Source organism: Podarcis bocagei (genome assembly GCF_964188305.1).
Source record: "Podarcis bocagei genome assembly, chromosome: 7".
In the NCBI taxonomy this organism is placed as follows: Eukaryota; Metazoa; Chordata; class Lepidosauria; order Squamata; family Lacertidae; genus Podarcis; species Podarcis bocagei.
This window is the reverse complement of record NC_138132.1, coordinates 19,383,227-19,407,356: the sequence shown is the minus strand read 5'-3', so window position 1 is coordinate 19,407,356 and position 24,130 is coordinate 19,383,227. Positions and strand designations below refer to the sequence as shown.

At 45.7% G+C, this 24,130-nt stretch overlaps 1 protein-coding gene across 6 annotated transcripts in view; it reads right to left on the bottom strand.

Annotated features, from left to right (window-relative positions):
• LOC308592267 (sulfotransferase 2B1-like) overlaps positions 1–24,130 on the bottom strand; it is a 52,311-nt gene that overhangs the window by 20,510 nt on the left and 7,671 nt on the right. For 4 of the 6 annotated variants that reach the window (XM_081203596.1, XM_081203601.1, XM_081203598.1 and 1 more), the window contains 5 exons: positions 21,161–21,369; positions 20,683–20,809; positions 19,988–20,082; positions 18,820–19,000; positions 17,288–17,492 (listed from right to left, as the gene is read on the bottom strand). The exons of 1 other annotated variant lie outside the window; for it this stretch is intronic. In XM_081203596.1, coding sequence (XP_081059722.1) covers positions 17,383–17,492; positions 18,820–19,000; positions 19,988–20,082; positions 20,683–20,809; positions 21,161–21,369 — 722 coding nt within the window. In that variant the 3' untranslated portion in view covers positions 17,288–17,382. Of the gene's footprint in view, positions 1–7,257; positions 7,383–17,287; positions 17,493–18,819; positions 19,001–19,987; positions 20,083–20,682; positions 20,810–21,160; positions 21,370–24,130 lie in introns of those variants that run through there. One more of the 6 variants, XM_081203600.1, reaches the window with a different exon arrangement.

The following is a 24,130-nucleotide window of genomic DNA, read 5'->3' as shown; positions in this document are numbered from 1 at the left end:
TGGTGGTGGGAAAATCCAATGAACTCGGTGAGATCTTGGAAACAAAATATTCACACAATAAACTCCAATCACCTTCTCTTCCATGACGAAATTCACCTCCTCTGGATCACTGCCACTCTGCATCAACTGGAGGAAAATAAGTTTACGCAAGAAGGAAGTGCAACATCACAGCCACACCTGCCTAAAAAAAGACACACACTCCTCCGTACACAAACATGCACAGCTGCTTCTGGGGTTACTCCCACACTGTTTACCTGAATCATAGAATTCAGGTAAACAGTGTGGGAGTAACCCCAGAAGCAGTGCAAAAGAGACCAGTGCAAAAGAGACTTTCCTCGGGACTTCCGGGGGCGGCGCGAAACTGTAATGGCGGTCCTCTTCGAGCTCTGAAGAGGGGCTCCGCGGAAAAGGGTCGTTCGCTGCGGCATAGCGACGACCCATCAAGATAAACCACGGGTAGAGTGAGCCCGTGGCCGTGGGACTCGGCGGGCACCAGAAGCTGCTCCGAAAACACAGAAGGGACCCCGTAAGGAGACCCGGAGTGAAGGAGGGGTAGCGGTGCTGTGAGTTCATCGCTCTTTCCGCGGAAGCGAAGCCGCGCGGCTGTTACAGATGAGCGCTGATCCTTCTTCCTAAAATCAACGCTAAACTGCAAGCAACATACCCGTGAGTAAAGGGGTTTAAAATTTGGCAAAAGAAATTCGGTAAATTTGGCTGAAAGCGGGAGACGAGAAAAGGGAAGTCCGTCTTCCGACATTGCTGACAAGATCAAAGCAAAGCTTTTAAAAACGGAAGCGCTTGAAACGGGACTGTGGGAAGCTTAAACTTTTTCGTGCTATAAGATCTGCTTATTTTATTGAGCTGAAGGTGGAAATGGACATTGACTAAAAGAAGTAGTAAATGGTGACTTTCCTCCTATCTTTTTTCTCCCTTGGGCTGTATTTCTAAAGAGCCAGATTGTCGGGCTGCCAGAGAGAGAGACTGTGTCAAACTGCGGAAACAGTTGCAAAACTTTGCTGGAACGTAACTGTTATATTTGAGCAGAAAAGACTGAATGGGATACTGTTACAAGCACCTTTCGTGAAACTTTGTTGATCTATAAAAGGCGCTTTGGGAAATTTTGAGTTTATGAAGGGACTTTTGGACTAATGAATTTACTGTCTTGAAACAATTTGGAACTTTAATGGCGGATTACTTCCTTCTTTGTCTTTGAAACCTGGTGGTACTCCCCCTACAGGGCTTTCGGATTATAAAATCCTGGGAACTGACTTTTGTTTTGAATTCCATCTCACTGGTTGTTTACTCCTGAATTTGTCTTTCCCATGGAACAATAGACAATTTGACCTTGAACATTGACAGATGTGTAATGAGTGGTGCAGGGAGAACAAGAGCATCTAAAGCAAAGGAAACTAAAGAGGCTAAGGAAAAAGAAAAGGAAAGAAGACCAGCACAGTTTGTACAAACAACATTGACCCAAGGACGCCGTTCGTCGGTTCCAGCTGTACTGGTGACCCAAAGGGAACAAGGGGAAATAACTGAGAAGTCCACTGAGGAAGATATGGCAGCAGGTGGGTCAGATATACTATTAAAACAAATATTGGAGCAATTATCAAGTCTAAACCAGAAGGTGGACGACCAGTCTGTGAAGATAGATAAAGCAACTTCCTCGATTCAAAAATTGACTGACCAAGTTTCCCAGCACACGCAAGCCATAGAGAAATTGCAAGGAGCAACAGCGGAAAATCGGGAACTAGCTGGAGAAGCAATCCAGAAAGTGGGAGTTCTACAAAAAGAGGTTGAAGAAATAAAAGGAGAAGTCAGGCCCCTGCACAAACAGGTGGGTGAACAACAAGTCTATCTGTCAATGGTGGAACTGAAAAACCGCGAGAGCAACATCAAATTGAGAGGTATTCCGGAACTCGAGCAAGGAGACTTGATTGGATACTTAACACAGGAATTCTCGAAGTTCTGGGGTTTAAAGGAAGATACAGATTTCAGGATTGTCTCGGCATATAGACTGGGAAGACTGGTAAGGAAAGACAGATCCAGAGACTGTTTGATAATTTTAAGAACAAAGGAAGAGAGAGACAAGATCCTAGGCCTTCATTTCAAAAAAGCAATTGAAATACAAGACAAAAGGGTGGAAATTTACAGAGATATCCCGAGGCAGTTGCTGGACCTTAGAGCCACCTATACAGAATTAGCAAAATTGCTGAGACACAACGCAATTCCCTATAGGTGGGAGTTTCCACAGGGATTATCCTTCACCTACAAAGAAAGGAAGGTTAAAATAAGAACACCTGAAGATAACCAAAAGTTCCTTCACGACCACGGAGAAGATCTCCAAAAAGGAGCGGATTGGCTTCCAGTTTTACCAGCACCAATACCGCCCGGAAGTGGGCCAACGCCTACACCCTCGGGATCTGAGCAAAAGGAAGACACCCCATCTTAAGAACATTTTAAATAGAACAGGATGTCTCTGCAGCTACTTAGTTGGAACATAAATGGCGGGAATTCTCCGGAAAAAAGGAGAAGGATATTTCATATCCTAAAAAAAGAACAATTGGATGTAATATGTTTGCAAGAAACACATGTGACTAGGCTCCACAGGAAAGTATTAATCAATAAAAGACTTGGCCAAGAATTTATCTCATCAGACAAAGTTAAAAAAAGAGGTGTTGTAATTTATGCAAAGGAGAACCTGTCGCCAAAATTTTTATTTAAAGATGATCATGGAAGAATTCTCGCAATTGAAATCCAAACACAAGGGGAAAAGATTTTGATACTAGGAGTTTACGCGCCAAATGATGGAAAATCAGAATTCTACAAGAAGCTGCATGAGACAATGATGGACTATTTGGACTATGCTAATATTATTGTGATGGGAGATATGAATGGGGTGGTGTCTACAAATATGGACAAATCCCAAAATCAAAACTTAACAACAGACGGCAGACTCCCTAAAACTTTCTTTGAAATGACAGACAATATGGATTTGATTGACATTTGGAGGACAAGGAACCCCTTGGGTAAAGAAGGAACCTTCTTTTCTGAGGCCCACTTGTCATGGACACGAATCGACCAAATTTGGATATCTAGAGGGCTGGCTCCGAAAACGAGAAAAGTGGAAATCTGCCCAAAAACCTGCTCCGACCATAATGCCTTAAAAATGGAACTGAGACTTTACCCAACTGGATCCTTCAGATGGAGAATGAATGACACCTTGTTAAGAGATCAAGAGATTGTGAAGAAGGCCCAAAAAACACTAAAGGACTACTTTGAAATAAATTTGAACACTACGGTGGAGAAAAGAACAATCTGGGATGCAAGTAAAGCTGTAATGAGAGGGTTTCTGATTCAACAGAATTCGATAAAAAGAAAATATTGGAATGGAAAAAAAGAAAAAAATTTAGAGAAAATAAGTGAAGGAGAGAAAAAGCTGAGAATCAAACCGAAGTCAAAAGAGGTGCTAAGAGAGATCAAATTCCATCAAGCACAATATTCGAAACTGATCAATCAAGAGATTGAGTGGAAAATCAAACAAATGAAGCAGAGATCGTTTGAATCAGCAAATAAATGTGGAAAGTTGCTGGCTTGGCAGTTGAAAAAAAGACAAAAATTAAATACGGTTACAAATTTGGAGATTCAAGGAAAAATAGTTCAGAAACCAGAAGAAATAAGAAAGTGCTTCCACAGATATTTCAAAGAGCTCTACGCACAGGGGCCTCAGAAAGAATCGGAAATGGACCAATTTCTGGAAATAAATGGACTACCTAAAATAAGTCAAGATAAAAGATCAATTCTTAACAGCAAAATAACTCAACAGGAAATTGAAGGTGCCATCCAAAACATGCAGCTGGGCAAATCTCCAGGCCCGGACGGACTCACCTCCAAATATTATAAAACTTTGAAGGATTTCTTGATACAACCGTTGTTGGAGGTTTGTAACCAGATCATGGAGGGGAGGAGGGCACCGGAAACGTGGAAAGAAGCATTTATCACATTGATTCCCAAGTCAGAAAGGGAAAAGACTCAGCTTAAGAACTACCGTCCCATCTCACTCCTGAATGTGGATTACAAAATTTTTGCAGACATTTTAGCAAGTAGACTTAAAAATGTATTAAATGAAGTAATTCATAAGGACCAAGCAGGCTTTCTCCCTGGTAGACACATGTCGGACAATACCAGGAACATTATTGATATATTGGAGCTGTTGCGAATTAGAAACACAAGGGCTGCTTTAATCTTTATTGATGCGGAGAAAGCATTTGACAACATTTCTTGGATGTTTATGAAGAAGAACTTGAAAGGGATGGGAGTGGGACGGGGGTTTGAAAATGGATTAGAAGCAATTTATTCAGAACAAAAAGCTAAACTGATAGTGAACAATGTGGTATCGGAGGAACTTCAAATTGAAAAAGGGACACGACAGGGGTGCCCTCTATCCCCTCTGCTATTTATTTCTGTTCTGGAGGTATTGCTGAATATGATTAGGGAGGACCAGTTGGTGCAAGGTATAGTGGTCGGAGCGAAACAATACAAATTGAAAGCTTTCGCAGATGACTTAGTTTTGACATTACAGGAGCCAGAATCTAGCACAAAAAGAGTTTTGGAACTTATCTTGGAGTTTGGTCGGGTGGCGGGATTTAAGTTAAACAAACAAAAAACTAAGGTTCTGGTTAAAAATCTGACACCTACAGAGATAGAGGGGTATCAGAAAGAGACAGAGTTAAGTGTGGTTAAAAAAGTGAAATACCTGGGAGTATCCTTGTCCACTAAAAATTTAAATCTTTTCAAAGATAACTATGAAAAATGTTGGTTGGAAATTAAAAAAGACTTGGATATATGGTCAAGATTGAAACTTACCTTGTCAGGCCGAATCGCAGCTATAAACATGTGTGTTTTGCCAAAAATGTTATTCTTATTTCAAACCCTTCAGGTCGTGGACAGAATGGAATGCTTTGGAAAATGGCAGAAGGATATTTCTAAGTTTGTCTGGCAGGGCAAAAAGCCCCGAATAAAATTTAAAATACTAACTGACTCAAAAGATAGAGGGGGGTTTGCCCTGCCGGATTTAAGGTTGTATCACGAAGCTGCAGCCTTCTGCTGGTTGAAGGATTGGTTTCTGTTGGAAAACACCGATGTCCTAGATCTGGAAGGGTTTGATAATGTGTATGGTTGGCACGCATATTTGTGGTACGACAAGGCGAAGATTCACAAATTGTTTAAAAACCATATTGTCAGAAAATCAATTTTTGCCGTCTGGTTGAAGTACAAGGACCTATTAGAAAGTAAGACCCCGAGGTGGTTATCACCTGTGGAAGCCAAGATTTCTAAAAAAAGGCCCAATATGGAGGCCTACTGGCCAAAATATTGGGAATTGATTGAAAGAGTTGGAGATAATTGGAAGCTCCAAAGCCAGGACAAACTAAAAGGTAAGGTGCGAGATTGGTTGCATTATGCTCAAATTCAAGAGGTATTCAAAATAGATAAAAAAGTGGGTTTCCAGTTGGAGAAATCGAAACTGGAGATGGAGTTACTAGAACCAAAGACTAAGGTACTTTCGAGGATGTATGACTTGCTGCTTAAATGGAACACACAGGATGAGATAGTTAAATCTGCTATGATAAAATGGGCACAGGATGTAGGACACAACATTATGTCTGAGGACTGGGAAAGGTTATGGAACACCGGTATGAAATTCACGGCATGTAGTGCCTTGAAAGAGAACATTATGAAAATGGTATACCGGTGGTACATGACCCCAGTCAAGTTGGCTAAAATATATCATCTCTCTGATAATAAGTGTTGGAAATGTAAGGAGGCAGAAGGGACATTCTTTCACCTCTGGTGGACCTGCCCGAAAGTAAAGGCCTTTTGGGAAATGATACATAATGAGCTGAAAAAGGTATTTAGATATACCTTTTCTAAGAAACCAGAGGCCTTTCTCCTGGGCATGGTGGACCGGAAGGTGCCAAAGAAGGACAGAACCTTGTTTATGTATGCAACCACAGCAGCTAGGATTCTCATCGCTAAGTTCTGGAAAACACCAGATTTACCCACACTGGAGGACTGGCAGACGCAGTTGATGGACTACATGGAGTTGGCAGAAATGACTGGCAGAATCCGAGATCTGAGCGAAGAAACAATGGAGGAGGACTGGAAAAAATTTAAGGACTATTTGCAAAAACATTATAAGTTGTTTGAGTGTTAAGATAGCGCACGATTAAGAAACGTTATGCTTCTGCAATTTATTTCAAGCAAATGATAAAGTAAGCATTGAAGGAAAAAAAAAACGAGACATATTTGAAACAAAATATTATGTTTATTAAGAGTGTTAAAACTAAATTATAAATTTTTGAAATTGGTAACATAATATATTTAAAGGTATAATAAGATGGGAAACAAGATAACAAATTGCTGAACTGGCTAGAACAATGAATGCAATGCTGAGAGGATGTGAGGAGGTCCAAAAGTGAACTGTTGAAGGACGTTAAGGAAAGTTTCTTAATATTTTTTCTTTTTTCTTTTTTCTTCATATATATATATATAAAAAATGTTTCTTGTATGTTGCCATGTAAACAAATCTGTTAACCTATGAAAAGAAACGCAATAAAAAATCATTATAAAAAAAAAAAAACAAAAGAGACTTTCCTCTTCCCTGCTTCTGCCAATAGGAGGCCAGGGGAGGTGAACTTTTGCCTGTACAGTGGTGCCCTGCAAGACGAATGCCTCGCAAGACGGAAAACTCGCGAGACGAAAGAGTTTTCCATTTTGGAGGTGCTTTGCAAAACGAATTTCCTATGGGCTTGCTTCGCAAGACGACAATGTCTTGCAAGTTCCTGCTGGTTTTCTTTTCCTCCCCCCCCCCTTTTTCTAAGTCGCTAAGCCGCTTATCAGCTGATCCGATCAGCAGATAAGCCGTTAAAAGCCGCTAAATGCTGCTAATAGCCCTAATCCGCTAATCCTTCAATGGGCTTCCTTCACAGAACGGATTCTTTTCGTCTTGCGAGGCACCACTGTATATGGAGTACTTGATACTTATGTATTGATTTACAGCATTCCACTTGTTCAGTAGCTGAAAAGATTTCCAGAACAGCTTTACGTAACAGCTGTAAACCAAGAGCAGAGCAAAGAGTCCCCACTCACAGCCTTAAAATCTCAAAAGACAATCCAAAGGGGAAGGGGGAAGAAAACCCATATGTAAAGCTTCAAAGATCTGAAACTGATTACCAAAATTGTATGGAATTACCGTACTTTTCGCTCTATAAGACGCACCAGACCACAAGATGCACTGTGCTGGTTCGGGGGGGGGGGTGTTATCGTGCACCGTGGTCTGTATCTGGTCCAAGGCTGAAGCGGGGTTCAAGGCAGGGAGTCAGGCGTGGTCAGGAACTCTGGCAGAAACAGGGTGCCGGCAGGAATAGGTAACCAACAATGTTGCTCCCGGAACCTGGGACTGGGCAGGCTGGCCTTTATGTCCTCTGAGGTATCTCCTCTGAGGCGGCCCCAGTCCACAGGTGACTCATCTAATTATCGTGACCCAAATAATTATCGCCCAGTCAGTCTGACATCAATACCAGGGAAGATTCTGGAGCAGATCATTAAGCAAACAGTCTGTGAGCACCTAGAAAAGAATGCTGTGATCACCAATAGCCAGCATGGATTTCTGAAAAATAAGTCATGTCAGACTAACCTGATCTCGTTTTTTGACAGAATTACAAGCCTGGTAGATGAAGGGAACGCAGTGGATGTAGCCTACCTTGATTTCAGCAAGGCATTCGACAAGGTGCCCCATGATATTCTTGTAAAGAAGCTGGTAAAATGCGGTCTTGACTATGCTACCACTCAGTGGATTTGTAACTGGCTGACTGACCGAACCCAAAGGGTGCTCATCAATGGTTCCTCTTCATCCTGGAGAAGAGTGACTAGTGGGGTGCCACAGGGTTCTGTCTGTTAGGATATTTCCGTTCCACCTTAAAAGGGAGCAGGATGTTTGTGTCACAGCCTGCGTGTTTCCTGTTCACAGGATGTTTATGTTTTGCTGTTGCTTTCGTTTCTCAGTCTGTCGGAGACACTGACTCAGAACGGTCATGTTTTTCTTTGTTCTGATCAACGCTAAATAAAGTCTGTAAATATGCTCTCCTGCTGTGCATCTTCTGCTGTGTGCATTCTCTGCTGATAAAGAGTGTGCACGAGCCCTGGAATGTGGCAAGGTATTTCCAGGAAACTTATGTCGCTAGAACCTGCGTGACTACAGGGATTGGCGATCGTCCGGCAGACGGCTTGGCGCCATGATGGACTATATCTCCCTGGCAGTATCCCAACACTGTCTTGGGCCCGGTCTTATTCAACATCTTTATCAACGACTTGGATGATGGACTCAAGGGCATCCTGATCAAATTTGTTGATGACACCAAACTGGGAGGGGTGGCTAACACCCCAGAGGACAGGGTCACACTTCAAAACGACCTTGACAGATTAGAGAACTGGGCAAAAACAAACAAGATGAACTTTAACAGGGAGAAATGTAAAGTATTGCACTTGGGCAAAAAAAATGAGAGGCACAAATACAAGATGGTTGACACCTGGCTTGAGAGCAGTACTTGTGAAAAGGGTCATGGCTGCCTGGGAGTGGGCCTCAGCCAATAGATTGGGTGGGGCAGGTTCCACGGGGGGGATGTATTGGGACACCCGATCTCAGTGATCACGGGCAGGAGGAGGAGTTATGCTAAGACCAGACCATGTCATTACCGAGGAGGCAGGTTTAGTCGTTGTTTGAGGACTATCCTGCCTCCAGGTCTGGTCCTGACCGGAAGGATACAGTAATCAGCAAGGGAAACCCACATGACCTGAAAGTGTTGCTGTGCAATGCCAGGTCAATGATGAATAAAACCACTGCCATCCACGACCTGATTGTGGATGGAGGATTTGACCTGGCATGTGTGACAGAGACCTTGTTGAATGAAGCAGATGGGCCTGTCCTTGCCGCTGCTTGCCCACCAGGTTTCTCTTATGCACAGCAACCCAGGTCATGTGGGCGGGGAGGGGGGGTTGCAGTGATTTTTAGGAAGTCATTAGTCTGCACCAGGCGTCCTATTGGGAAGACCCAGTTTTCTGAGTGCATGTTCTGGAAGTTGGGCAATAGGGGCAGTACAGGATTCCTACTGGTGTACCGACCTCCCCGCTGCACCAAGGATTCCCTGCCCGAGCTGCTTCAGGTCGTGGCGGATATGCTCCTGGAGACACCTAGCTTGGTTGTCCTGGGGGATTTTAACATCCATGCCGACACGACCTTACAAGGGGCCGCTCGGGACTTCATGGAAAGCATGGCCTCCATGGGGCTGTCCCTGAATAAGTTTGGCCCAACTCATAGCCGTGGACATGCCTTAGACTTGGTGTTCACCTCTATGGATGTTGGTGATCTGACACTAACTAAAAGCGAAACAAAAGAAGTGCCATGGTCAGATCACTTCCTGGTGCAACTGGACTTCTCCGCAACCCTTCCCCTCTGCAGGGAGGTGGGACTGATTTGGATGGTCCGCCCCCGCCACTTAATGGATCCAATTGGCTTCCAGAGAGTGGTAGGGGATGCTTTATCCCAAGTTGATGGCCTTTCAGCTGATTCCCTGGTGGCACGCTGGAATGCGGAGTTAACCAGGGCTATTGACTGTCTGGCTCCGAAGCGCCCTCTCCGATTGCATGGAGCCCGGACAGCCCCGTGGTTTTCCCCGGAGCTGAGGGTGATGAAACAATCATTGAGACGGCTAGAGCGCCGGTAGCGGAAAACTCATTCTGAATCAGACCGGACACGGGTTAGAGCTCAACGTCGAGCCTACCAAGTGGCAATGGCGACGGTGAAGAGGGCCTTCTTCGTCGCCTCCATTGCATCTGCAGAAAACAGCAGCAGGAGACTTTTTCAGGTGGTTCGCAATCTATCGGAACCACCTGTACTACCGGGGCCTGGTAGGGACCCCAAGATCTCCTGCGATGCTTTTGCAAAGTTTTCTGCAGATAAAATCGCTCAGATTCAGAAGGAGGTAGACTTCACCGTGGGAGCAGGGCCAGGGCAGGAGAGTGCTAGAGTTCTGTCTGGTCCTGTTACATGGGATCAATTCCAATCTGTTACCTCTGAGGATGTGGACAGGCTGCTTGGACAAGTGAAACCGACCACCTGTCTCCTTGATCCTTGCCCATCCTGGCTGAAAAAAGCGAGCCGGGAAGGGCTGAGCGATGGGCTCTGCGGGGTGGTGAATGCTTCCCTCTGTGAGGGAGCCTTCCCAGACCTGCTGAAAGAGGCGGTCATTAAACCGCTTCTTAAAAGAACATCTTTAGACCCGGCCGATTTGGCCAACTATCGCCCAGTCTCAAATCTGCCATTCTTGGGCAAGGTGATTGAGCGGGTGGTTGCTGAACAACTCCAAGCACGCCTGGAGGAAACGGACCATTGTTCCGCTCCTTCCTCCTGGGCCGTGTCCAGAAAGTGGTGGTGGGGGATGAGTGTTCAGACCCCTGGGCTCTCACTTGTGGGGTGCCTCAGGGTTCTGTCCTCTCCCCCATGCTTTTTAATATCTATATGAAGCCGCTGGGAGAGATCATCAGGGGGTTTGGACTGGGTGTTCGTCAGTATGCAGATGACACCCAGCTCTACCTTTCCTTTAAATCAGAATCAGTGAAGGCGGTGAAGGTCCTGTGTGAGTGCCTGGAGGCGGTTGGAGGATGGATGGCAGCTAACAGATTGAGGTTGAATCCTGACAAGACAGAAGTACTGTTTTTGGGGGACAGGGAGCGGGTTGGTGTGGGGGATTCCCTGCTCTTGAATGGGGTAACTGTGCCCCTGAAGGACCAGGTGTGCAGCCTGGGAGTCATTTTGGACTCACAGCTGTCCATGGAGGCGCAGGTTAACTCTGTGTCCAGGGCAGCTGTCTACCAGCTCCACCTGGTACGCAGGCTAAGACCCTACCTGCCCGCGAACTGTCTTGCCAGAGTAGTGCAAGCTCTAGTTATCTCACGCTTGGACTACTGCAGTGCGCTCTATGTGGGGCTACCTTTGAAGGTGACCCGGAAACTGCAATTAATCCAGAATGCGGCAGCTAGACTGGTGACTGGGAGGGGCCGCCGGGACCACATAACACCGGTTCTGAGAGATCTGCATTGGCTCCCAGTACGTTTCCAAGCACGATTCAAAGTGTTGGTGCTGACCTTTAAAGCCCTAAACGGCCTTGGTCCTGTATACCTGAAGGAGCGTCTCCACCCCCATCGTTCAGCCCAGACACTGAGATCCAGCGCCGAGGGCCTTCTGGCGGTTCCCTCATTGCGAGAAGTGAGGCTACAGGGAACCAGACAGAGGGCCTTCTCGGTAGTGGCTCCCGCCCTGTGGAACGCCCTCCCATCAGATGTCAAAGAGATAAATAATTACCTGACATTCAGAAGACATCTTAAGGCAGCCCTGTTCAGGGAAGTTTTTAATATGTAACGCTGTACTGTTTTTAACACTGATTGGGAGCCGCCCAGAGTGGCTGAGGAAACTCAGCCAGATGGGCGGGATATAAATAAATTATTATTATTATTATTATTATTATTATTATTATTATTATTATTATTATTATTATTATTATCTAGGAGTCTTGGTTGACCACAAACTTGACATGAGCCAACAGTGTGACGCGGCAGCTAAAAAAGCCAATGCAATTCTGGGCTGCATCAATAGGAGTATAGCATCTAGATCAAGGGAAGTAATAGTGCCACTATATTCTGCTCTGGTCAGACCTCACCTGGAGTACTGTGTCCAGTTCTGGGCACCACAGTTCAAGAAGGACACTGACAAACAGGAACGTGTCCAGAGGAGGGCAACCAAAATGGTCAAAGGCCTGGAAACGATGCCTTATGAGGAACGGCTAAGGGAGCTGGGCATGTTTAGCCTGGAGAAGAGGAGGTTAAGGGGTGATATGATAGCCATGTTCAAATATATAAAAGGATGTCATATAGAGGAGGGAGAAAGGTTGTTTTCTGCTGCTCCAGAGAAGCGGACACGGAGCAATGGAGCTAAACTACAAGAAAGAAGATTCCACCTAAACATTAGGAAGAACTTCCTGACAGTAAGAGCTGTTTGACAGTGGAATTTGCTGCCAAGGAGTGTGGTGGAGTCTCCTACTTTGGAGGTCTTTAAGCAGAGGCTTGACAACCATATGTCAGGAGTGCTCTGATGGTGTTTCCTGCTTGGCCGGGGGTTGGACTCGATGGCCCTTGTGGTCTATTCCAACTCTATGATTCTATGATTCTATGATTCTATCTCTCCTGGTCTGGAGGCGAGCACTCCTCCTGTGAGAACTTAGTTCTCTCCGCCTCTCTGCCCTGAGCTTCTGCAGCTCAGGAGAGGCTGGAGGATTACTAGACCCAGAGGCAAGCTCACCTTCCCCTGACAAGGCTGAGAGAGGAGCACCTGCAGGCAATGGGTCCTCAATCACCTCCGGATTCAGCTGGTGTCTGCTCCTGAGGATCTGGCACAGGTGAGGGCCCTTCAGGTTCAAGCCTGGCTCAGCTGGCCCAGAAGGTGGGGACTCCTGTGCAGGCTGGGATTCCTCATGTTCAGCCTCTGAATCTGATTCCCAGGCCATCACACGTACCTAGTTTTTGGAGGAGGAAAACAAGAAAAAAAAATATTCTGAATCTCAGAAGCCAGAACAGGAAGAGGGATCGCTGCGCAGTGATAACAGCGATCCCTCTTGCTGTTCTGGCTTCTGGGATAGCTACGCACCCTGCATTCTCTCCATAAGACGCACACACATTTCCCATTACTTTTTAGGAGGGAAAAAGTGAGGGAAGAAGAGAAGTGAAATGAAGCGGGTCTCTCAGCAGAGACATTGCTCTGCCTTCTCTCTCACAGCTGCCAACAGGTGGAGGACTGCTAATAGCAGACAGTTCAGGGAGGAGAGGAGCCAGGAGGAGCAGGTCTCTCAGAAGAGCCAGTGGGTGGACCTGTTGCCCTGTCTTTCTTCCACTACATTTATAAGTGCTACATTTATAGAATAAGGCAGTTAATTTAAATTCTGATCTCTTCTCTTGTTGGTGCCAATTTCACCCAGCTGTTATAGACTTTCCTTAAGTTTCACCCTGTGGCAATCACACAGGGTCCCCGGACATTTGACGGTCTATTGACCCTGTTCCACCACTGTTATTGCTTTCTTCGCTGCCACCAACCTGTTTCACTTGGATACTCACGGAGTCCAGACAGTTGTTAACATTAACAAATAATCAAGTTTATTTTATAGGCATGAACAAGCTTATGGTTTCAGTTAATTTTTCTTGGCAGGTTCTTAATCTTAGTTTATTTACTGACCCAATGTTCCTAACAACTTCAAACTGATTATCCCAACTATCTGACTCCACCTTGAAGGGAGGGGTCACCCAAACCTGACTGTGTAATCAACCAAACTAGGCCCCAAATTTCCCCTTTCTTTCTTCAAGAATCCATTAGCTTCAGCTGTTTAACACAGATCCAGCTGCTTAAACAAAGCGCTCTATTTTATCAGTACCAAGAAAGCTTAATGAATGGCCCTGTCAGTTCCAAAGCAGAGATCTGGGTCTTATCTTGGTCGGTTGCAACTATCCTGGACACGCTGACGCACAGACCTTGTAAGACAGGATTCTCAACCCCCTTGCCTGGGAATGGCATCAGGAGCCCTAAGATAAGAAGTATAGAAACAGGAGTTTGTGTTCATGCTCAAGGATGCAAAACTTACTTGCATAAACTCATGAGGCTGGGTTCCTGGGGAGGGGGAAAGGGAGGCCTGAAGGGAATATATGCTGTATGCAATGGCTCTTTAAGTTGTGCTTGCCTTGTGACTAATAACACAGTGCCTTTCTGCTATCCGGAGAGCAGAAATAAACTCTTTCTCTGAAACAACCCTCAGTGTCCATTGACTCCTTCCTCCCTCCCGAGAACAACGCACACCCACCCATGGGAAAGGTCTGAAAGGCTACAACCTAACAATTCCTCACACTCTCTCACAACACAAATCGACCAACCCACAGAGTATTCCTCCCTCTTCCTTCTCCAACTCCCAACTCTCATCTGACTTTCACACAACTCTACCTCTCACTCTAACTCCTCCCCTCAGTTTCCACTGGCCAATCATCTTCACACACATTTAGCCCTTTCCTTATGACCCACCTAGGAGGCAAAAGCCAAACACCCTAATCTCATTTTAGTGCCAATCTCGCCCATTTAAAAGGACATTTATTGATTTTTGTTGAAAGCAAATGACAAATGTAGGACTTTGCCGGATTTCTGCCCTTCTCCATATATTCAACTGGGAATTATAGTTTTCTGATAGAACTCTAGAGTTAGCTAAAAATAAATGTTTTCTGGTGCTGGACATCACTGGTGCTGGGTCACAGCAAAGAGTGGCTGATTTGCTTCAATCCATACTTTCCCCTCTCAGGAATCTCTCCATGAACTCTTCCAAAGTCCCAGCATCCTTCCATTCTTTAAAGCCTTTGATGAAGTGGTAGCTTGAAACCATAGCATCTTTGGGGTTACGCAGAGTATAGACTACCTGTAACAGAGGAAGAGCTATATTGAAGGAGGGCCCAGGCAGCCCAACACTATCAATAGGCAGAGTGCGGCAGCAAACTGAAGGCATGATAACTAAAACCTGACATGGGAACAGGGGACGCCTCCAGTGAGGACCTGGGCTGACCATGAATGTGGACCATGTACACTTAAAGTTCTTCCACAATCAGGAAACTGCTAAGGAAATTCCCAATAGTCCTCCCCATTCTCTAGTACAGAAAATGGCATCCTCCTGTAAAGAGGCTGTGTCAAGTGTTCCCGAATCCCCCACATCTGTGTGCCGAAAAGACAAGAGTCAAAGGCAGTCTTGATTGGTCCATTGTTCCTCTCATATCTTGGCCTTGAAGTGGAGGAAGGACTTGGGGAAAAGCTGAAATGGCAGGTGAGTATTCAGGATCCTGGGGGAAGGGTTTTTCAAGGCAATCTGCAAATGATCATCCATCTCAATCCAGGGTGCCATTTCCCCCAGTGGTACATTCTGAACCCATGAGGGGTACCCTTGACTCTGGATTAAGCTCAAGATCTCCGACATCCAATGAGTACCTAGGAGGAAATCCACCAGTCAGGCATTGTGCATTAACACCTGGCCCTTGCAAAAGCAATTAGAGGAACATAAGAATTTCAATGAATCTTCTTCCTCTTCTACCTATTCAGCACCCTCCTATGGGGCAAGATCCCCAAAATTCTGGAACGGTTTACCGTGGTGAAATTGACCAAAGTTTTTCGTTGAGTGTGGCACAAATGAGAACAGAAGAATAGCCTTCTGGATGACGCCAATGACCCATTGAGTCTGGCATCCTGTTTCTCCCAGAAGCCTGTGGGAAACTAGAGAGCAGCATTATTGTATTGTTTATTTCTTTTTTTTCCTGTAGTGTTTAAATTGTTGGAAAAGTAATAAATATTATTTAATTTTTAAAAAAGAAAGTGCCAATGAACTTTGGATGAAACCACTGCCAACCAGAGAGGGGAGTTTCTATTCCAGACTAGGCTTGCTTCTGAAAGACACAGGCCATGCTCACTTCCGTTCGAATCTGGAGCTTCCTTCTTTTCCTGGCTCACAGAGCGAGACTTAAACATTTAGTCAAGGGGGAAGGTGTGTTCTCTCCCCCCACACACACACACCTCCCACATTCATAGATGGGGAGGGGGTTCGATCCTGCTAGGAGAGTCACTTACGAAGGAGCATTTTCCAGCCCTCCGGACAAAGTCCGCTGCTCACCAGCTGTTATGCAAGGATCCAGCTCTGCTCAGACCTGCTTCCCCAGCGCTTTCACTGAAGAAACTTAGGGGTTAAGGAAACGGGTCCCTGCCAGTGGTGCAAAAATAAAGTACCAGACTATGGAGTGGATAACATATATGTGTCTGGTGACATGAAGCTGCTGTTTCTGTCAGTTCATACGTAAAAGAAGCTTACCGTCCTTCTCACACCGCATGATAAAGGCAATTTGAGGAAGGGTGCACAATTAAGCTCCTTGGGGATCACTCTGAAATCCTGGGCTGCCTCAACCTGACTCAGCCTAAGCACAGATCCCTGCCCCAACCCCCCCCCCCCCCCGTCACTGGAATAGGCCTGAATCAGCCTGCAATTCAACTTGTGAAGAACTTTCCACCACTGGCTGCCTCTTCTCTTCTTTTTCTTCTGGTCTTTGCTCTTCCCACTTTTCTTCAAGCAGCATGCCAGCTGAGAATAGCTTTTGCCCCAGTCTATAGCATGTCCACTGTAGTTCATGCATTGGCACCCTTCAGGCTAGATTACTGTAATGTGTTCCTTGTGGGGCTGCCTGTGGGTCTGGTTCGGAAACTCCAGCTGCTGCAGAATGCTGCAGCAATATTGCTAACGGGAGCTTCTGGTTGAGAACATGTGGCCCCACTGTTAAAACAGCTGCACTGGCTGCTCATCTGCTACTGAGCCAGGTTCAAGATTCTTGCATTGATTTACAAAGCCCTGGTCCAGGATACATCAGGGATCACCTGAACTCTTCTAGTCCAGCCCGATCACTGAGATCATCTGCAGGGACATCTTCAGTTGTCCCCCAAGTTGGTGTGTCCCATTTGACAACAAGAAACCGAGCTTTCAGTGTCATTGGCCTTGCCCTGTGGAACCCCTTGCCAATAGAGATTCAGCAGGAGCCTTCTGTACCACCTTTTAAACGCCTGCTTGAAAATTCTCTGTTATGCCAGGCCATTGCAGGCCATTAAGAGTACACCTCCCACTATGGTCTGTTGCTGTTTGTTTTTAATTTATTTTTGTTTGTTTTTTAACTTGTTCTTAGATTTTTGTGATTTTACTGTTTGGTTTTATGATACAGTGGGATATAATTTTTTTAGGAATGAACAGATAAATAGTCACTTACCCAGTCTCTAACCCATTATATAAATTTATTCAGTTTACCCTGCTCTTTAGCATTCAAAGAGGAACTTTTCTAACAGCAGTACATGCATTTTAAAAAAGAACACAAACAGGGAAGGCATCTGAGGACGAGCCTTCATATTGGATGGACCTGGGCATGTTTTCATGGAAGTAGAAAATCATCTTGTGAAGCTTAGGTGGCATCCTATCTTGAGCAGTGTGAAGAGTTTGAAGGCCATTATCTGGTCTATGAAGGCGATGTACAAGGGATGTCTCAGTCTCAGCTGACGCAGTGAGACCTCTGAGCTCTAAAGCCACATTTTGATTTAGTAAACAAAAAACAAATAACAGCAACTGTACCATTCCTGATCAGGTATCTGTTTATTCAGCAGAAAATACCCAATCCATCTGATACATAAGAATGTGGAGAGCAGCAGGAGCAACAATCTGGCATTCTTCAGTCCCACGGGAAGGTCATATTCACACCACGCATGTTCTCCCGATAAGCATGGTCAAAGCGTTCACTCTGCGCCACTGTCAGGTGGTTCTTCCAGTCTCCAGAGATCCCTGGAACAACACAAGAGCAAATGCCAAGCACAAACAAGTTCACCTGAAATTACGTCAGCTCAAATTAGAGCTTTTCTTCCTCATGCTCAGGCATTAGTAAGCAGTGCTGAGCTGTAGAGCTACAATGTCTGTCCCTTAAAAGCCTATTGCCCTCAGGTAAAATGGAGGACACTGTTCTTTCGCTGTTTAGATGCAGCAGCAAATCCCGTCAGCATCTGTATGTGGAATGAAGAACTGTAGCCTTTCCAGAACATCTGGCAGGAAAATGCAATGGGTCCTGCTTGCTCTCTACGCATTTACCACTTCTGATGATGAGGCAAATATGCCGTCTCTGGCATGGTCCATTCTTGTTAGAGGATGATACCACCTGAGATTGCACATGACATAAAAGCTTGCCTCAAGGACCTCCATACCAAGCTTTCTCTCATGAACAGCCACCAGTCAATGAGGGCACAGTGGGGCACTTTGTTCTCACATCCACTTTAACCACTTTGAGGTGAAAAACCATTCAGTTAGGTTCCCTTTGCAGCTTTAGAGATGGAGAACTCAGACTCTGTGGCCCTATAGCAGAGGACTCAGGAATGTATACGTGCAGAGATTTGGAATGGTTTAACTGCTGAATTTCTGCTTGCTTTCCAAATAAATGTGAAGGGCACGGAATATGCTGACATTAGGGGGGAAAGAATATGCCCCCTGACTGTTTGCCCTGAGTCCCTCCCCAACCATTACCACCCTCCTGATTTGACTCTCCAGCAGCACTAATGTATTCATGTTGGGTACCTGGACCAGTTGGGCATCTCATCCAGCCATGTTTTCTTATTGCACCACAGAGAGCTCCATGAACTGTGTGTCTGTTGCTCTGTCTGCTGAATTTCTGCTTGCTTTCCAAATCAATGTGAAAGACACAGAACCTGCCAACTCTAGCATAAACAACTCCGAGGCAACTACTGTGTCTTGATGGCCTGGAGAATCTGCAAACTATATTCAGGGAGTCCCCAGCATTATCCAGATCTCAAAATCGTGCAGAAACACCCTTGTTCTCTAGACTGCCTCTTTCAGAATAATTCCTTATTTTGATCTGGACACCCATGAAATAGATAGACGTAGATGGGATGTTGCACAGAGAGGAAGGTATACAATCCTGCAAACTGTACCCCCTTCTGGACCTGCAAACTGTGTTCACAGTCAGCTCTGACTCTACGCTCTATTGATTGGCTGCTGATAGACTTTTTCTGTGAGACATTCAAACATCCACAGAAAAAGAAGAGGTTCTTCACCCCTAGCATGAGCATTGTGGCCTTATTCCTTGGCACTCCAATGTTATTACCTTTCCTCATGAGCGTTGCTTTTGTATGGTCAAAAAGGTTCTCTGGTATTGTGGAAAAGTTAGACATCTTGTTGTCCTTCATCTTGTGGAAGGAGGCGTTTTCCACCACAGATTCAATTTGTTGGCTGTTCAGCTCCTTGCCAAGAAAATGACAGATCTTCTGCACGCTGCCTCGAAGGTCCTGCAGAAAGCAAAATCAAATGGCTGTGAATCCTCATGTGATGTAGAGAGCTTGCCCTTCATCAGGAGGCACACAGAGAGCATGAGGACCAGTATGCAATGTGCATTGCACGGCAATTCCCGCCTCCCACCAGTTGGAATAAATGAAGACACAGGACACCATTAGTTTAGGTAAATGGGCAAAAAATGGCCACAACTTTATTGGTTACAGGTAAGAGCGGTATTGGCTTTAGGCATTGGTCCTATCAGACTATCCTGCTTCAGCCTGTTAGCATGAAAACCGTAAAGGGTTAACATCAGTAGGGGGAGCCCTGAGATGTACATCACTAGGAACTCCCCGAGGGGTCACCGCTCGGGGGCGTGCTTTAGGCCCTGGCCTCTATAGGTTTCGGACAAGGCAACGCCCCCCCCCCCCGAAATCTTTACCGGAATGCAAAGACGAAAAGGGGAAATCCCGGGGCCGCACCGGCATTAAATGACCCAGGCCATGCCCCCGGGGCCAGCCAATTCGCTGGCCCTGGGGCTGACGCGGCCCAAGGATTCCCCAGGTCATGCGGGGCTAAAGCCAGCCACGCACAGTTGTTGGGGGCGTGAGCCCGCAACTCCACCTCCTCCTTATGTCGGAATTGGCTTTGGGCAAAATGAATGTCTTGAGGATGTGGAATTTGCTGTTATCACCTTGCAGAAGCCACTCTGTCTCCACCTCTCCTCAACCAGTACCGAACACAGGGGGCACCTGAGTTAGCAAGAGACATTACCTTTAAGGCAGAAAAGCAGGTTATTGGCACATCTGCTCCAATGTAGAAATAAGGAAATGTACTCTGCACATGATATGCAGTGTATGTAGAGGTAGCACCGAATTTTGCACATGCTCAGAATCCCTTTCTGGCCAATGTTACTAGAATCTTTCTAAAAAGAAGGCAGCTTCATGTGTGTATAATATCAGAATTGGGGCTGCAGGTCAACACAGTTAAAACCGGACCTTTACCTGCTGTAGTTCTTCATAGGTGATGAAGAAGATGTTGGCTCTCTCCTTCATCTCCACCCAGCCTTTCACATGGTCGAACCAGGAACCATAACCTACTGGAAGAGCAAAGGGGAAGCAAGGGTGAAATGTTGTAGGAGGGAGTAGAGGATGCTATTGTAGATGTAGAGGAAACACCAGTCAGGAACTTGGAAAATAACTGCATTATCCCTTAAGAACAAAATCAGTAACAGGAGACTTCAACGCTACCCTGAGTCCAATGCCACCTGCTGACTGATCTATCTACTGAGATTATCCACGTACAGAAGAAGTAAATGTTTGAATGATTCAACAATTTTACACTTTAATGGGCTTTCTCCATTAAGGTTTCTTTTTTTTTCTGCCACCAGTGAGAATTTCTGTTATCATCAATTCTGATCTATTGTCTTGTTGGTGTTAAGGACTTTCCTTAAGTTTCACCCTATTCTCATTTTAGTGCCTTTCTCGCCCATTTGAACGGGCATTTATTGATTTTCTTTGAAAGCAAATAACAAATTTAGGACCCCTCCCCATTTCTCCCCTTCTCCATGTATCCAACTGGGAATTATAGTTCTCTGATAGGACTGTTGCGTTAGCTAAAAATATATACATTCTGATATTCCGTATCACTGGTGCTGGGTCACACCAAACAGGAGTGGCTGATTTGCCTGCTTCCATACCTTCCCCACTCAGGAATCTCTCCATGAACTCTTCCAAAGTCCCAGCATCCTTCCATTCTTTAAAGCCTTTGATGAAGTGGTAGCTTGAAACCATCACATCTCTTGGGTTACGCAGAGTATAGATGACCTGTAACAAAGGCAGGGCCACATTTAGGGAGGGACCAGGCAGCCCAACGCTAACATTAGGCAGATTGTGGCAGCAAACTGAAGGCATTATAAATAAAACCTGACATGGAAACAAGGGAAGCCTCCAGTGAGGACCTGGACTGACTATGCATGTGGACCATGTCTAATTCAAGTTCTTCCACAATCACGAAACTTCTAAGGAGATTCCCAGTACTTCTCCCCATTCTCTAGTACAAAAAATAGCATCCTCCTGTAAAGAGGCTGTGTCAAGTGTTCCTAAATCCTCCACATCTGTGTGTCAAAAAGACAGGAGTCAAAGGCAGTCTTGATGTGTCCATTGTTCCTCTCTTACCTTGGCCTTGGAGTGGAGGAAGGACTTGGGGAAAAGCTGGAATGGCAGGTGAGTAACCAGGATCCTTGGGGAAGGATTTTTTAAGGCAATCTTCAAATGTTCGTCCAACTCAATCCAGGGTGCCCTTTCCCACAGTGGTACCTTCTGAACCCATGAAGAGTCCCCTTGACTCTGGATTAAGCTCAAGATCTCTGACATCCAATGAGTACCTAGGAGGAAATCCACCAGTAAGTCACTGTGCGTTAATCTTTGGCCCTTGCAAAAGCAATTAGAGGAACATAAGAATTTGAATGGATCTTCATCATATGCTAGCTATTCAGCACCCTCCTATGGGGCAAGATCCCCAAAATTTTGGAATGGTTTACCGTAGTGAAATTGATTATATTTTTTTGTTGAGTGTGGCACAAATGAGAACAGAAGAATAGCCTTCTGGATGACGCCAATGACCCATTGAGTCTGGCATCCTGTTTCTCCCAGAAGCCTGTGGGAAGCTAGAGAGAAGCATTATCTTAGCAGCAGTTTTGTGTTCATTCCCTTCCTAGTGTTCCCCAGCATGGAATCTGCTTAGAATCATAGAATCATAGAATCATAGAGTTGGAAGAGACCACAAGGGCCATCGAGTCCAACCCCATGCCAAGCAGGAAACACCATCAGAGCACTCCTGACATATGGTTGTCAAGCCTCTGCTTAAAGACCTCCAAAGAAGGAGACGCCACCACACTCCTTGGCAGCAAATTCCACTGTCGAACAGCTCTTACTGTCAGGAAGTTCTTCCTAATGTTTAGGTGGAATCTTCTTTCTTGTAGTTTGGATCCATTGCTCCGTGTCCGCTTCTCTGGAGCAGCAGAAAACAACCTTTCTCCCTCCTCTATGTGACATCCTTTTATATATTTGAACATGGCTATCATATCATCCCTTAACCTCCTCTTCTCCAGGCTAAACATGCCCAGCTCCCTGAACCGTTCCTCATAAGGCATCGTTTCCAGGCCTTTGACCATTTTGGTTGTCCTCTTCTGGACACGTTCCAGTTTGTCAGTGTCCTTCTTGAATTGTGGTGCCCAGAACTGGACACAGTACTCCAGGTGAGGTCTGACCAGAGCAGAATACAGTGGCACTATTACTTCCCTTGATCTAGATGCTATACTCCTATTGATGAGGCCCAGAATTGCATTGGCTTTTTTAGCTGCCGCGTCACACTGTTGGCTCATGTCAAGTTTGTGGTCAACCAAGACTCCTAGATCCTTTTCACATGTACTGCTCTCAAGCCAGGTGTCACCCATCTTGCTTTTCTCACAACTACTGCACACTGGGTCAACGTCTTCCTTGAGCTATCGAAGATGACTCCAAGGTCTCACTTGTGGGGTGCCTCAGGGTTCTGTCCTCTCCCCCATGCTCTTCAACATCTATATGCAGCTGCTGGGAGATATCATCAGGGGGTTTGGGCTGGGTGTCCATCAATATGCAGATGATACCCAGCTCTACCTCTCTTTTAAATCAGAACCAGTGAAGGCAGTGAAGGTCCTGTGTGAGTGTCTGGAGGTGGTTGGAGGATGGATGGCGGCTAACAAATTGAGGTTGAATCCTAACAAGACAAAAGTACTGTTTTGGGGGGACAGGAGGCGGGCGGGTGTGGAGGACTCCCTTGTCCTGAATGGGATAACTGTGCCCCTGAACGACCAGGTGCGCAGCCTGCGAGTCATTTTGGCCTGACAGCTGTCCATGGAGGCACAGGTCCATGGAGGCGCAGGTGCAATGCGCTCTACGTGGGGCTACCTTTGACGGTGACCCGGAAACTACAACTAATCCAGAATGCAGCAGCTAGACTGGTGACTGGGAGCGGCCGCCAAGACCACCTAATATCGGTCTTGAAAGACCTACATTGGCTCCCAGTGCATTTCCGAGCACAATTCAAAGTGTTGGTGCTGACCTTTAAAGCCCTAAATGGCCTTGGTCCAGTATGTCTGAAGGAGCGTCTCCACCCCCATTGTTCTACCCGGACACTGAGGTCCAGCACCAAGGGCCTTCTGGTGGTTCCCTCCCTGCCAGAAGCTAAGTTACAGGGAACCAGGTAGAGGGCCTTCTTGGTAGTGGCGCCCACCCTATAGAACGCCCTCCCACCAGATGTCAAAGAGAACAACAACTCCCAAACCTTTACAAGACATCTGAAGGCAGCCTTGTTTAGGGAAGCTTTTAATGTTTGATGTATTTTAATATTTGGTTGGTAGCCGCCCAGAGTGGCTGGGGAAGCCCAGCCAGATGGGCAGGGTATAAATAATAATAATAATAATAATAATAATAATAATAATAATAATAATAATAATAATAATTTATTTATTATTATTATTATTATTATTATTATTATTATTATTATTATTATTATTATTATGCAGCTACATGGTGGTTGTTCATGACTTACCGTACTTTTCTCTCTATAACAAGCAGATTTTTTTCTCCTAAAAAGTAAGGGGAAATGTCTGTGCGTGTTATTGAGCGAATGTGTGGTCCCTGGAGCCAACTGTTCCGAGTGCAGGGGCAAAAATCAGGCAAAAATCTGATCGCGCGAGAGAGGAAGCTGTTGCTTTCCTGCATTCTGCCTCGGGGTCTTACTGCCCACCCGCTTCTGTTTCGGTTCCTGTTTGCTCAAACAGAACAAAGAGTAGGCAAATCCCCTCCCCTTCAGGCAACCCCTCCCCTCCAGGCAAGCAGAGGGGAAAGGAAAGGATCGGGTCCTTCCTTCTAATTCCTCTCCGTGCTCCGGTGCTGCTGCGTCCAGGGAAGCATTTTAGGGACTCGCAGGCAGCTGGAAAACATGCAGGTGAGAGAGAGAGAGAGGGCTGGCTTGGGTGGCTGGGTGGGGGGAAACGTTTGCCTTCCTTTCCTTCCTCCCGTTAAACCCCTCTCCTGCATTCTTAGCCAGCTGCTTCTCTGCACACCCCTCTTGTGCTCCTTGTCCCTTCTGTGTTTTTCCTT